This window comes from Anolis carolinensis, chromosome 1 (genome assembly GCF_035594765.1).
Source record: "Anolis carolinensis isolate JA03-04 chromosome 1, rAnoCar3.1.pri, whole genome shotgun sequence".
NCBI classification, from domain to species: Eukaryota; Metazoa; Chordata; class Lepidosauria; order Squamata; family Dactyloidae; genus Anolis; species Anolis carolinensis.
In genome coordinates, this window is record NC_085841.1 from 179,453,928 (window position 1) to 179,467,362 (window position 13,435).

Consider the following 13,435-nt stretch of genomic DNA (forward strand, 5'->3'; position numbering starts at 1 on the left):
TTTTTTGTTTTATGATAGCCAACAACAATACAATATCTCTATTGCAACAAGTCACTCCCTTTTCTTCAAACAAAACAACCCCTATTTCATCCCTCCCCAAATTCTTAATACATTTTGACAATACAGTTCTGTCAAATCTATTACAAATTTTTATTCTTACTCTCAAACAATGAGATCATTGGTAGCGCCCCAGTAGAATAATTCATTTGCCCCACTATTTGACTTATCCAAGAAAGAACTTCATCTCAGAATCATCATTTTTTTTAACATGTTATGTGACTCTTATCCCCTATGTCATCTCCAATATATATTCAATATTCTGCTGTAAATCCTATGTAATTTAGAATAGTTTGCACACAGTTTTAATTGTATTTTCTCTCAGTTCTGCAGATATTGATTTATATGCTGGGGTTTTCCATATGTACTAATGATTGGCATCATGCTTCCTTTTTTTTGTTTTAGTCTGGTTATTTTAACATTCAGTGTTACCTTATTATATCTAAGCTTCTGCTAAAAAAGGAAGGTCTTTGAGTAATAATTGCCACTTTGGTTGGCAATAGTCATAATCTCTTAGTCGACTCCCTTTGCAGATTTCATCAACATACCTTGCTAAAACAGAGTTAGTACATCCTATAGAAGTCTCCCTATTTTATATCACTAGCATTGTGAACGAGTATGACACATTCAGTTTGATTGTATTGTCTAGATTAAAATGTTCGAAGCATGGTTAGTGGCCATGCTGGCTAGGGGGGTTTGGACAAAATGTAAGTTTTGCAAGTGCTACAAATACAGCAACAGCAGGCTCATGTTTTTATATGTCAATCTGCATGTAAGATAGACATTGGGGCATGATTAATTGCAAAAAATGAGAATGCTAGTAGTCTCTCACTCTCTCTACACACACACATGCTAAACTCTTCCTATTGAACCCAACTATAAGGAATAGAATGCCAAGGGAAAAAGCATAAATGAGAGTCAGCTTCATCATCTGTTCCCACAAATCTACTGCATTTAATTATGCAGCTATACCAAGACTTTCATGAAATTGAGGCAGAGTCATGTTTCAAAATGTGGAGGTGGATAGAGACTGGATCAGAGTAGGCCCATTTATACCAGTGAGACTTGTTAATTACAAGTTACATAAGTGCCATTGTTTTCATTGGGGCATGTTCCAATTTCATTAGGAATTCCAGTTGTGATACCTTTGGGGTTGTATATATTCTGGGCTTTTCTAGTTACCACCTCATCAGACGGGGCAATTTTAGCATTCTAGGACGCTTCCACCCCATCTGGAGGACTGATGGGCTTTCTGCCCACCAGATGACACAAGGGAGTTTCCAGTGAAGGCTCTGTCTCCAACCAGGGTGAAAGCATTGCCAGCTGCTTCCCCAGCAACATGGGAGGCTTCCCGTGTTGTGCTGACTATAATGGAGCTAGCACAGGGCCCCCTCGCAATGGTGATGCTTTCTCCATGTGATGGGGAAAGCATCACTGAGAGGGAGTTGTGTGCAGGGTGACAGATTTGCTCTGCTGCTCCCTCTTTCCTCCCCAGAAGTCCAGTGAAACAGGACGCTTGACCAGGGCTTTATCATGAGGTCGCAAGTTTGTGCACCACACCTGTAAGGGGAGGGGGACTCAAAGCACTGGGAAATGTTGCCACATTGGGTCTAGAAGAAATCGCATGGGCAAAGCAAACAGTTATCCTGAATCCTGAATGTCTGCAGGCTCCTGATTTGCATATATATTTATTTAATTTATTTATTTCCATCAGTACTTTTCAAGGAGGTTAAGGATCGAATGCCCAGACTGGAAGCAGAAAAAATATATTCATGTTGGCCATGCAGCAAAATACAAGAAAATCCATAAGCAGCAGCAATCCCATTTTTCTCCATGAAATGTGCCTTTCTAGACATGCTTATTTCTGCAAATTTTTACATTTGAACTGTTTGTTCCAACTCATAAGGTTTCATTTTAACATATAACGCTTTACTTTCCCATTTGGATTAACTCACCTGCCTTCATCCCTCTTTCCAATTTGGTGCTGTAAAAATCCCTTTTCCTTTTCAAATGCTTCTCTTTCTCTCTCTCTCTCTTTTTGGTCCAAAACATTTCATAAAAATATGAAGTCTAATACGGGTTGAGCATCCCTTATCTGGAATTCCAAAATTAGAAATACTCCAAAATCTAAAAAACTCTACATGGGGGGCTGAGATAGTGACACCTTTGCACTTTAATGGTTCAATGCACATTAACATTCATGCCCAATTTTAAAAAAATAGAATAAAAGTATATGTAAAGTATATATGAATGACAAATTAATGTTATGTTTACATTCTATTATGCACTTTTATTTGAATATCACTATTAAAACATCAGTGGGGAGGAATTCAAAACACTTCCGGTCTCAAGCATTTTGGATAAGGAAAACTCTACTTGTACAGTAGAGTCTCACTTATCCAACACTCACTTCTCCAACGTTCTGGATTACCCAACGCATTTTTGTAGTCAATGTTTTCAATATATCGTGATATTTTGGTACTAAATTCATAAATACAATAACTACTACATAGCATTACTGCGTATTGAACTACTTTTTCTGCCAAATTTGTTGTCTAATATGATGTTTTGGTGCTTCATTTGTAAAATCATAACCTAATTTGATGTTTAATAGGCTTTTCCTTAATGCTTCCTTATTATCCAACATATTCACTTATCCAACATTCTGCCGGCCCGTTTATATTGGATAAGTGAGACTCTACTGGATAAGGTTTTCTATGGATTTCCATCTGCTTAGCTCTACTAACATATGCTTTTTCAATTCATCCTTTTCAGGTTACCTTGCTCCACGGAACCTTCCTAGTGCAGGCTTTTTCCCTTTTCTCGAAACTGTGCTGTGTAGTTCAGATGCCACCTGCAAAAGCACAGCATATAAACCCGAGGACTTGCTACCCAAAATAAATGGCATCCCACCTCTAATGAGCAGGTAAGAGAGCAAATTGCCTTGTTCCTGTAGGAGAGTGCTCCAAGTCCGACTAAAAGACAAGGATAATATTTGTGAACACCGAATACGCTATAGTGTAAAAATGATGACACAGAGAAATGCCTAGTTCTCACAGGAATGGTAACAACAACAACAACAACAACAACACTTTATTTATATTCGCCCTTCTCTCTGAGGGGACTAAGAGCAGATTACAGCATATAAACAGACACATTGAGTGCCTTGTTAGAATTACATACAATGAGGCACAAATACACAGACAAAGGCAAAGGCTTCTCCTTTCATTTCCGGTTCTGGAGGTGGTACTCATCTCTGACACTGGGGGAGGTGTTCTTCTCGTTTCCAAGCTGAGGAGCCTGCATTATCCATAGACATCTTCTGACTGTGTGACTGGCAATTCTGCTTGGAGTGTCTCTTTGCCTTTTCCTGCTGAAGTGGTATCTATTATCTACTCACATTTGGATGTTTTTGAACTGCTAGGTTAGGAGGAGCTAGGGCTAACAGTAGAAGTTCACCCCAACCCACATGTTTGAACTGCCAACCTTCAGATCAGCAGTTCAGCAATACAAGGGTTTAACACATTGCGCCACTACGTCCTCTTTATGGTAGACTTTATGTACAGGTGGTCCACTCAAGTTCCAGGCAAGGGTCACATGACTGAATGTTGATCAATGCAGAACAAAGATGGTTCTTGACACAGGGCAATATGAAGACATAAAGAATGTTGGGATAGAGCCTTTCTTCCTGATATATACTCTTTCTGTTGCAGTCTTTTTTTAAAAACAGGGACCTATTAAATACAAGAACATTAAATCGCATAAGTCGCAGTCTAAGGTTTTCCACATGCACACAGGTTTAATGCCTAATTGAAATTTTAACAGAAGGGTACAGCATAAAATTTTAATAGGAGGGATTTTAATGGAAGCATTTAGTATAAAATCAGACTGGGCAAAGTAGTGCTGATGAAGTCCTTACTGTTTTGATACTTGGCTCTTACATTGCTCTAATCATTAGAGAGGGAGGTATTTGTAGCATTATCATGGATTAGATTTAGGGCTTTTGTTGATCATCATTAGCATCATCATAAACAATCTATTTTTTCTGCCCACACAGGATATGTAAGCTGTTTACATTAAAAGGCATTTCCATACAATTTAAAATCCAAAAATATGCAAACATATAAATAAAATTAAATGTCAATGATATTAATTAGAAATTAACAGTTTAAATCTTTAAAAGTGGAAGGAAAACATATTCAAAGCTAACACATAGTGCCAAGGCATGGGTGGAAAGGCATGCAAACCAATTGGGTGGCCATGGGCAAGTCAGATTTCTGAGTCTTAATAAACAGCAATGACAAACCTGCTCTGAATAAATCTTTCTATGAAAAGACCAGAATAGGTTTCCCTTCATCAATTTATCCTATATCTGAAGTCTGTATATGTATGTTTCTCTGTGTGTGTGTGATCAAGACCTTTTGGTTGAAAGGTCTTGATCTTGCCAGCATGTTTATCACTAAGGCTGGATCTACACTGCCATATAATCCAGATTATCAGAGCAGATAATCCCCATTATCTACTTTAAACTGGATTAAATGAGTCTACGCTGCCATATAATACAGTTTGAAGCAGATAAACTGTGTTTTACATGGCAGTATACTGTTCTACCCAGGAATATTCATGAATTTCCTCAAAACTGATCTTTTTTCTCAAGTGTTGGGAAACCCAGTCAAGAAACAGCCAGATAATTCTTTGCACTCCATGACTTTTTTTCTTCCCTTTTTGTGTAAGGGATGAGCCATGAAAAACATGTTTTGCACAAAAGCAACTGTTTTCTAAACAAAATTGTGTTTTTGACACTGAAATCAGGTTTTCTGTGAGAAGAAAGTTTGGTTTTCAAATCAAAACTAAAAATGTGAACAAGCATCAAAAGCCAGTTTGAAAGCTCCATAGTTTTCCACAACAAGGACAAAAGTGTTGGAAGTAATCTTTCCCACACGCAAGAATATATTACATAAAAGATTTACATTTCCAATGCTTTCCAACTCCCACGTCTGCCAGCATCTCACTCATTCAGATAAACATTACCGCATTTGCATTGGCTTAATTTGGCCCACCAAAGCAATCTTAGATGCTTTGGCTGTGCTGGTTTGGCAACATTGGTGCAATACAACTTGGCCGTTTCCACCCTCTGCTTCACACTGCAGGTGACGTAGGAAGGGCATTGTTACCTAAGCCAGGGAAGGGAGCAAATTCTTTCTTAATTAGAATTGTATAAGTGACTCAAAGACACCCACAAGCTAAGAAGCCACTCTCGTTGCAGTACACTTCCTTCATTTAATTATAGTAAATGTTTGTTTAGTTGATTGGACCAAAATATGCTTCCTATCACCAAAGGGTGACTTTCACCATGGTCAGCCAAGTAGAATCCTAGCCATAAAAAGTTGTTTTGCTCCCTTCTTTCCATTCTGACTGAGAAGAAATCTGATAAAAAATAGCTTTGTTTTAGAGGAAGCAAGATAGCCTCAATAGCTGGGCTGGAAAAAAACAACTGTGTCATCAAATAGAAAGAAATCCATGTTCTGATAGGAAGCTTGCGTGAGATTTGATATGAGAAACGTCAGCCAGAGGGTAATTATAAGCGATGATGCAGGATTCTTCTCACTCCTTTTTTCCTTATCAGAAAACAGAGAAGGTCAGCTAACCCAGAGAAGGACAGCAATCCATCATCCCAGACTGCTGATGTTCCTAAAAGCAGGAATGGATCATTGGGTAGGTTATTTGATTCTATTAAAGAGTTTAGTAGACTTCCTTTCTTTGCTGCAGATAAAGTTCTAATCAGGGGAAACTCTTTGGACAAGGCCTGGGAGAGTTGTGCTAAAATGATTGCTGGGCTTTCTGTGAATACTAGAATGAGCAAGTAATTGTTTAAACTGTTGAGAATATTTCAGTGAGCAACAGCACATGGCTATACATGTTTGACAGTGGTTTTTGGTGCCCCAGTACTTTGGATAGCCCCTTTAAAACTGGCCAAAATCTGGAATGGTTTCATCTAGATATGTGTGTATATGCTACTCTGATGCTAAATATGCATGCCCAGTGTGGAATACATCTCGCCTCATTAAAACAGTAAATGTGGCTCTTAATGAGACATGCAGAATTATCACAGGATGTCTACGCCCTACACCACTGGAGAAATTATACTGCTTAGCCAGCATTGCACCACCTTACATCCACTGGGAAGTAGCAGCCAACAATGAAAGAACCAAGGCATTGACATCTCCGGCCCATCCCCTGTTCACCAACGCCTTAACGCCTTAAATCAAGCCAGCACGCTAATGCCTTAAATCAAGAAATAGCTTTCTAAAATCTACAGAGATACTCGCAGGAACACCTCAGCAAGCGAGAGTCCAAAAGTGGCAGGCTGAAATTCGGAACATCAATCAATGGCTGACGCTAGATGAGAAACTTCCTTCTGGGCACACAGAAGACTAGGCGACTTGGAAGGCACTGAACAGACTGCTCTCTGACACCATGAGATGCAGAGCTAACCTTAAGAAATGGGACTACAATGTGGAGTCCGCAACATGCGACTGTGGAGAAGAGCAAACCACAGACCACCTATTACAATGCAGCCTGAGCCCTGCCACATGCACAATGAAGGACCTTCTAATAGCAACACCAGAGGCACTCAAGTGGCCAGCTACTGGGCAAAAGACATTTAGTATTAACGGCAAGTTTTTTTTTAAAAAAAAAGTACTTTGTATTTTCAAATACATTACAACTCGTACCCTCGGTTCACTTCTGGCACAAGAAATAAATAAATTGCAACCCAATAGTGCATTGTTGAAAGCCACATGATTCGAAGGTACCAAGTGTCTACAACTCTTGGTACCTTGGTGCCAACCCTGTCAATTAGGATTAGCACACTATTAAAAAGTGCAGTCTTTAAAGTAATCGGGGGCACGAAGGATGATCATACTGGCCAGAGCGAGAAGTGTGTGTTTGGACAAGAAGGAGGCAACCAGGGCAAACTTACCTATCCTCTCATAACACCTTCCAATTGTTTCAGTAAGAGGCATGTGTGCATGTAAATATGGTGTCTGTGGAGGTAGTAATAATAACCACAGGCTACAGTAGAGTTAAAATGCCTTAGCCTGCTTCTGCACAGCCATTTAATCCAAGTCAGGATGTGGCTTAAAGGGACTCCATTCCCTGTGAAGCACCTGTACAGGCATTTCAGAAACTGTCTGAAGGCTGGGACAGTGGCCACATTGATTGTGGATCGATTCAAAACTTGGAATATTTTTCCCCTACCTTTTCTGGTGGGATGCATTGATATGAAACAGTCTGTGCAATTATGACCATTGCTAGACGAAAGGGAAATACCTGCTAGGGAACTGTGTTTCCAGCTTCTTCCGCTGAATGCTTCAGCACTATCCTTGTCCTCACAATTGCTCTGTATAGTGATCTCAAGTTTCAGCTCTGTAATACATGCTAATCAGCTGCAGTAGATTTTATGGCTTGAATTGGAATTTTCAGTGAAGTGTTTTTACATGCTGTTTGACTGGGGATGTATATTTTGTGGACATCCCGACAACGAGCCAGCTTTGAATTGCATTTTAATATTTGTGTGGAAGTGTTCTTAGAGAGCCAAAGAACAAGGGGGTAATGCAAAGGTTTCCCTCCTTTTAGTCTAAGTCTTTGCTACTTTGATGATCAAATATGTTACAGTAAGTAGTAACAGAATCAGGTATATATGTGTGTGTTAAAGAAAACCTTATGGTGTTAATTATTATGAGCAGCTGCTGATATAGGTCAGCAAGCAAGCTTGGACCACACCCGGTGGGGTATAACTGTATGGATGTTAGAATACAGTTTGGTGATGCTGAATTAATAGCAATGCTTCTTGCTATGATGGAATAGCTATTTGTTTTATGTTCTACTCTTTTGGATGAAGAAGCCTTACTCTGTGCTACTTACAAGGAATGTGTAAGTTTGTTGAGCTATTTAATTTTGTATCGCTGTTGACAAGAGTAAATATTTTTTTTGTTCCTTTCCCTCTTGTTTGTGTGTCTTTGCATTGGACCTGACTGATATCTGTTTATGTGCAACAAAATTGCCACAATAAGTCAGGGGAGATGTAAGAATGTAGTGGAAATTTAACAACAATGGAGGTAGATAAATTTAGATATGACTCTTTGGGAGCTCTCAGGCCCCTTCTGCACTGCCATAAAAATCTAGTTTCTGAACTATTCACGTTGAACTGGTTTATATGGCAGTATAGACTCATATAATTCAGTTCAAAGCAGATAATCTGGGACAAGAAACTGAAATATATGGCAGTGTAGATCTAGCCTAAGGAACCACCTAAGCCCTCAGTTTCAATTGAGGCTGCATCTTCATTATCTGCTTTGAACTGGATGGTTTGAGTCTGCACTGCCACATAAGCAAGTTCGTAGCAGATAATACAGATTTTACATGACAGTGTAGATCCAGCCTGATGCCCCTTCTACACTGCCATATAAAATCCAGATTGAACTGGATTATATGGCAATGCAGACACATATAATCCATTATAAAGCAGGTGATGTGAATTATCTGCTTTGATCATCTGGATCAGGGGTCCTCAAACTTTTAAAGCAGCGGGCCGGTCCACAATCCTTCAGACTGTTGAGGGGCCGAATTATCAATTGAAAAAAAAACCGAACAAATTTCTATGCACACTGCACATGTCTTATTTGTAGTGCAATAAACAACAACAATGAAAGAACAATACAATATTTGAATATAAGAACAATTTTAACCAACATAAATCTATTAGGATTTCAATGGAAAGTGTGGACCTGCTTCTGGCCAATGAGATAGTCAAGTTAATTAGGATTGTTGTTGTTGTTGTTGTTGTTGTTGTGTGCCTTCAAGTCATGTCAGACTTTGGGCGAGCCTGAGTCTAAAATTATTCATTTATTTATTTACTACATTTATTTACTACATTTATATCCCACCCTTCTCACCCCAAAGGGGACTCAGAGCAGCTGTATGTACAACAATATATTATATTATTAGCATAGCACAATATTAGCATTATATATTACTATATATTGAACTATAGCACTGTACTGTAATATTATATGTAATATATAACATATAATTTAATATTATTATATGGTATTATTATTAGTATTATATTGTATACCATTATAATATTTTTATCAATATTATATGTATATATAATATATTATTAAAACAGATATAAAAATATTATATTATAAAACTGAGGGCGGGGGCCAGATAAATGACCTTGGAGGGCCGCATCCGGCCCCCGGACCTTAGTTTGGGGATCCCTGATCTGGATTATATGGCACTGTAGAGTAATACAATCCAGTTCAATGCAGTTAGGAAACTTCATTGCATGGCAGTGTAGATGGGGCCAAAGTTGCTTACTTGATTTTCGCGAAATCTAGACATATTATCCCAAATATGTTTAAAGCACATTAGTCTATTTTAGTGGTAGCTTTTTAACCATTGCCCCCTTTTAAAAATAAACTTGCATTAAAAATAAAATAAAATAGATTATTTTATTTTGTCTGTTTTCACCATGGGACTCATTGCACTCTCATGGGGACCAAGTCCATTCAATGGCTTTTGTATGCATTTGGAGTCAGGTTTTGTTGGCTCATGCCACATCTGTGTCTGTTTTTGTTTTTTAAAAGTTTGTAAAATAGTTGTGAATGATGATGATGAAAATGTAATATTTTATGCTAAATAGTTATAGCTTGCACAAACGTGCTGTAACCACTATCATCATTGTAATCTGCTATGGGGGGGGGGGGGGGGCTTGGGCTAAGTACTAGCTGCATATTGCAAAAAGTAATAATTTCAATAAATTAGTAGGAAATTGAACTTGATCCTCCAGTACTTTTATCTATGTTTAGGAATACAGCCTCTCCTTTATAACTGATCTGCAGGGTTATGTGGCAGATAAGATAAAATACTAGTCCAGAAATTCTGGTTTAAAGGTCCGCCAATTGGCTCTGACGGAAGAGTGATGCATGACACTTTAGAATGGCATTTGGGAATACTGGCAGACCTTTAAACCAGCATTTGCAAGCCATTCTGCTCTTTTCTGCAATGCTTATAGAAAAAAAGTCACAAGAGTCTGCTATGCTTTGACAGAATCACCATATTCTAACATTTTGGTTTTTTAAATCATTGCAGAGTTAATTAATTCAACATTTGATTTGGAAGGCCATGTTGAAAATATATCATTATCAGCCAGAATTCATCTCCTCGACAAGATTCTCAGTCTGGCAGAGGTAAATCTCTAGATATTCACTTTAATGAGATCGTTTTCAAAATGCAGCATTGCAAGCTAATGTTACTTTGTGCTTTGATAAAAAAGTGCAGTCATTATTCTAGTTTCCCAGTGCTATCTTTTTGCATGAATATGTGACAGATATTATTTATGATAATTCCATGAAATTGTTGTACAGACAAAGATTTCAACAATGGAAGTTCATCCAAATTTGATGTGATTAGATTTTGAGTATGTGCTAATGTTCTGCATCATAGAAACAGCAGAGCATACCTGTGTCACACTGGCCTTGCAAGGATCCCAAGTGGAAATTAAATTATCTTAGGGTTCATCTACAATGTAGGATTAATGCAGTTTGACACCACTTTAACTGCTATGGTTCAATACTATGGATTTATGGGAGTTGTTGTTTTCAGACTTTGTAGTTTTCCAAACCAAAGAGTGCTCCTGTCTCACCAAACAAAAATTCCAGAATTCCATAGCATTTAGCCATTGCAATGTAAAACTGTATGCATGGAAATAATAGGGTTGTTGTGTATTTTCTGGGCTGTATGGCCATGTTCCAGAAACATTCCCTCCTGACGTTTTGCCCACATCTATGGCAGACATCCTCAGAGGCCATAGGTGTGGTTGAAACATCAGGAGAGAATGCTTCTGGAACATGGCCATACAGCCCGGAAAACACACAACAACCCTGTGATTCCGGCCATGAAAGCCTTCAACAACACATGGAAATAATATTGGGAGAGGGGGGAGAATCTCCCCATATGATTGAAAAATGTGTTTCTCACAAAACTCTGATGAGAAGAGAACTGAATTAATGGGAATCTTTACAGTGCAGGACTTATTCTACACAAAATGTATAGGTAGTAATTTAACAGAGAGAACAGCAGAAAAATGACCGAAAAAGTATATATATTTCTGCATTGGTTTTTCTCTCTGCAGAAATGCTGTTTTCTGTGCAAAATGTCATGCAAAATTTTTCATACAGAATATGTCAAGAGTCAGACGCCAGTTAACATACAAAACAGAGTTTATTCCGAAGATAAGCCAAAAAATAACATAAACACAGGAAATATCCTTGAAACACTTCACTTTTCAGTGTTTCGAGAGTAGATTGGACAATAATAACTCAAAAACGAGCCACGCTAATTTCCCATTCTGGCATTCAATAAAAAACTAAATAACGCTTCAATTCAGCTTTGGAAAACAAATAGAGTTAATTGCTGGAAAATAAACAAACTAGAAAAGCAGTAAAGCTGCTTCCACGGTGCAGATAAGCCGAAAGCCTCAAAGGGATGATGAATAGCCGTCGTCAGAAGAATCCAAGGTCAGGTCAGGAGGCAGCAGAAATTCCGAAAGACAAACCAATAGTCAGAAGCCGGGAGTAGCCGTCAGTCAGAGGGCATAGACAGAAGCCAGGTCAAATTCAATCCAAAGTCCGAAGAGGGTGCAGTCATCCAAAACAGGTCCACGATAAGACACAGCGAGAGCCAAGCTAGATGATATCAGCAGATTCAAATCATAGTCCAAGTCCAGTCTTCATGGAAACACAGAGATCCCAATGGCGCCTCAGCAACACCTTGCCACACGCAAAGTGCAGTGGCCAAACATTCCCATTTTATTCCCCTTCCTCCTGGGTGACCAAACACTCACACCCAAACACCAGGTGTCCCAAATCTACTCAGAGTCTGAACTCCACACAGCTAGAGCTCGTGGATCTGGAGTACCTAGCAATTCGTCGGAGTCCCAATCATCCTGCCCACACTTAGCCCCATGAACACTTAAAGAACCATCCTCCCTTCTCCAAGCATCCCAATTGGGATCAGCTCCTGCAGAAACCCCAGGTTCAGAAGTATCCATAAGCCCCAAATCCCCAGACATCTTCGGTGGCTGTGCCCATTCAATGCCCGCTTCCCCAGCCACCACCTGTTCCTCAGCATCCATCTCCCCATCTGAATCTTCCTCAGAAGATCCCCCATATAGCTCTCTAAGTCGCTTCCTGCGCAACTCCTCCAGTGAACCCTCATCACGAGGGTTTTTTCTTCCTCTTCGAATTCCATCACCATCAACCATAATCCCCGAAGGCGCAGTCACAACAGAATAAGTATTGGGAGAAAAAAATCAAGCTGCTGGAAAATTGCTGAAAGTACTGATTTCTGCAAAAAAAAATTGCTTCCCTTTAAAAGAGAGACACTCTCAGAATATATAATTTGGGGGGGGAGGTTGTTTCCTGTTTATTTAAAGGAATAAAACTTATTTTACATCCCAAGACTTAGATTCTTTTTTTTACATCTAATTAATTTGATATTTTCCCTTTCTTCTACTCACCCACTCCAGTAAGTGTGCAAAGATGTATGTCCGCACATATTAACAGATGTTCAGTAATTAGTTTAGAAGTTTTGGAAGTTTGATGCTAAGGATGCATCTACACAGTAGAATTAATGCAGTTTGATACCAGTTTAGGTGCCATGGCCCAATGGTATAAAACCATGGGAGGTATAGTTAGTTGAAGAGTACTCTTTGGCTAAATACCTTGTAGAATTACAAGTCTCACCATTTCCTAGCACTGAGTTAAAGCTGGTATCAAATTGCATTAATAATACAGTGTAGATGTAACTTAAACAACAACAACTAATAATAATAATAATAATAATAATAATAATAATAATAATAATAATGTTTGTTCATATCCTGCTTTTTTTCTTCACAAAGGAGACTAAAATCAGCTTACATTTGATTACAGCTGAAATCCAAAAAATATACAAACATTAAAATAGAATTAAACATCAATTGTATTAATTGTAATTAAGAGTTAAAATCTATAAATTAAAAACGTATTCAAAGAAGGCCTTAAGGCAGTGGTTCTCAACCTGGGGTCCAAAGATGTTTTTGGCCTTCAACTACCAGAAATCCTTACAGCTGGTAAACTGGTTGGGATTTCTGGGACTTTTAGGCCAAACGCATCTGGGGACCCCAGGTTGAGAACCACTGGCTTAAGAGTACACGCAGGCCAAAATGTACTGGTATTTTCTGCAATTAAGCAACCATATTTTGAGCAGCTTGAGGTATGTCTCTTGTTTCTTCTGTACATTTTATTAAATGCTTTCCAGTTTTCTT

General features: G+C 38.6%; 1 protein-coding gene across 3 annotated transcripts in view; it reads left to right on the forward strand.

Annotated features, from left to right (window-relative positions):
- abca12 (ATP binding cassette subfamily A member 12) overlaps positions 1-13,435 on the forward strand; it is a 212,858-nt gene that overhangs the window by 56,256 nt on the left and 143,167 nt on the right. For all 3 annotated transcript variants that reach the window (XM_062960972.1, XM_008113539.3, XM_062960963.1), the window contains exons 3-5: positions 2,833-2,983; positions 5,684-5,772; positions 10,219-10,316. In XM_062960972.1, coding sequence (XP_062817042.1) covers positions 2,833-2,983; positions 5,684-5,772; positions 10,219-10,316 — 338 coding nt within the window. The remainder of the gene's footprint in view (positions 1-2,832; positions 2,984-5,683; positions 5,773-10,218; positions 10,317-13,435) is intronic.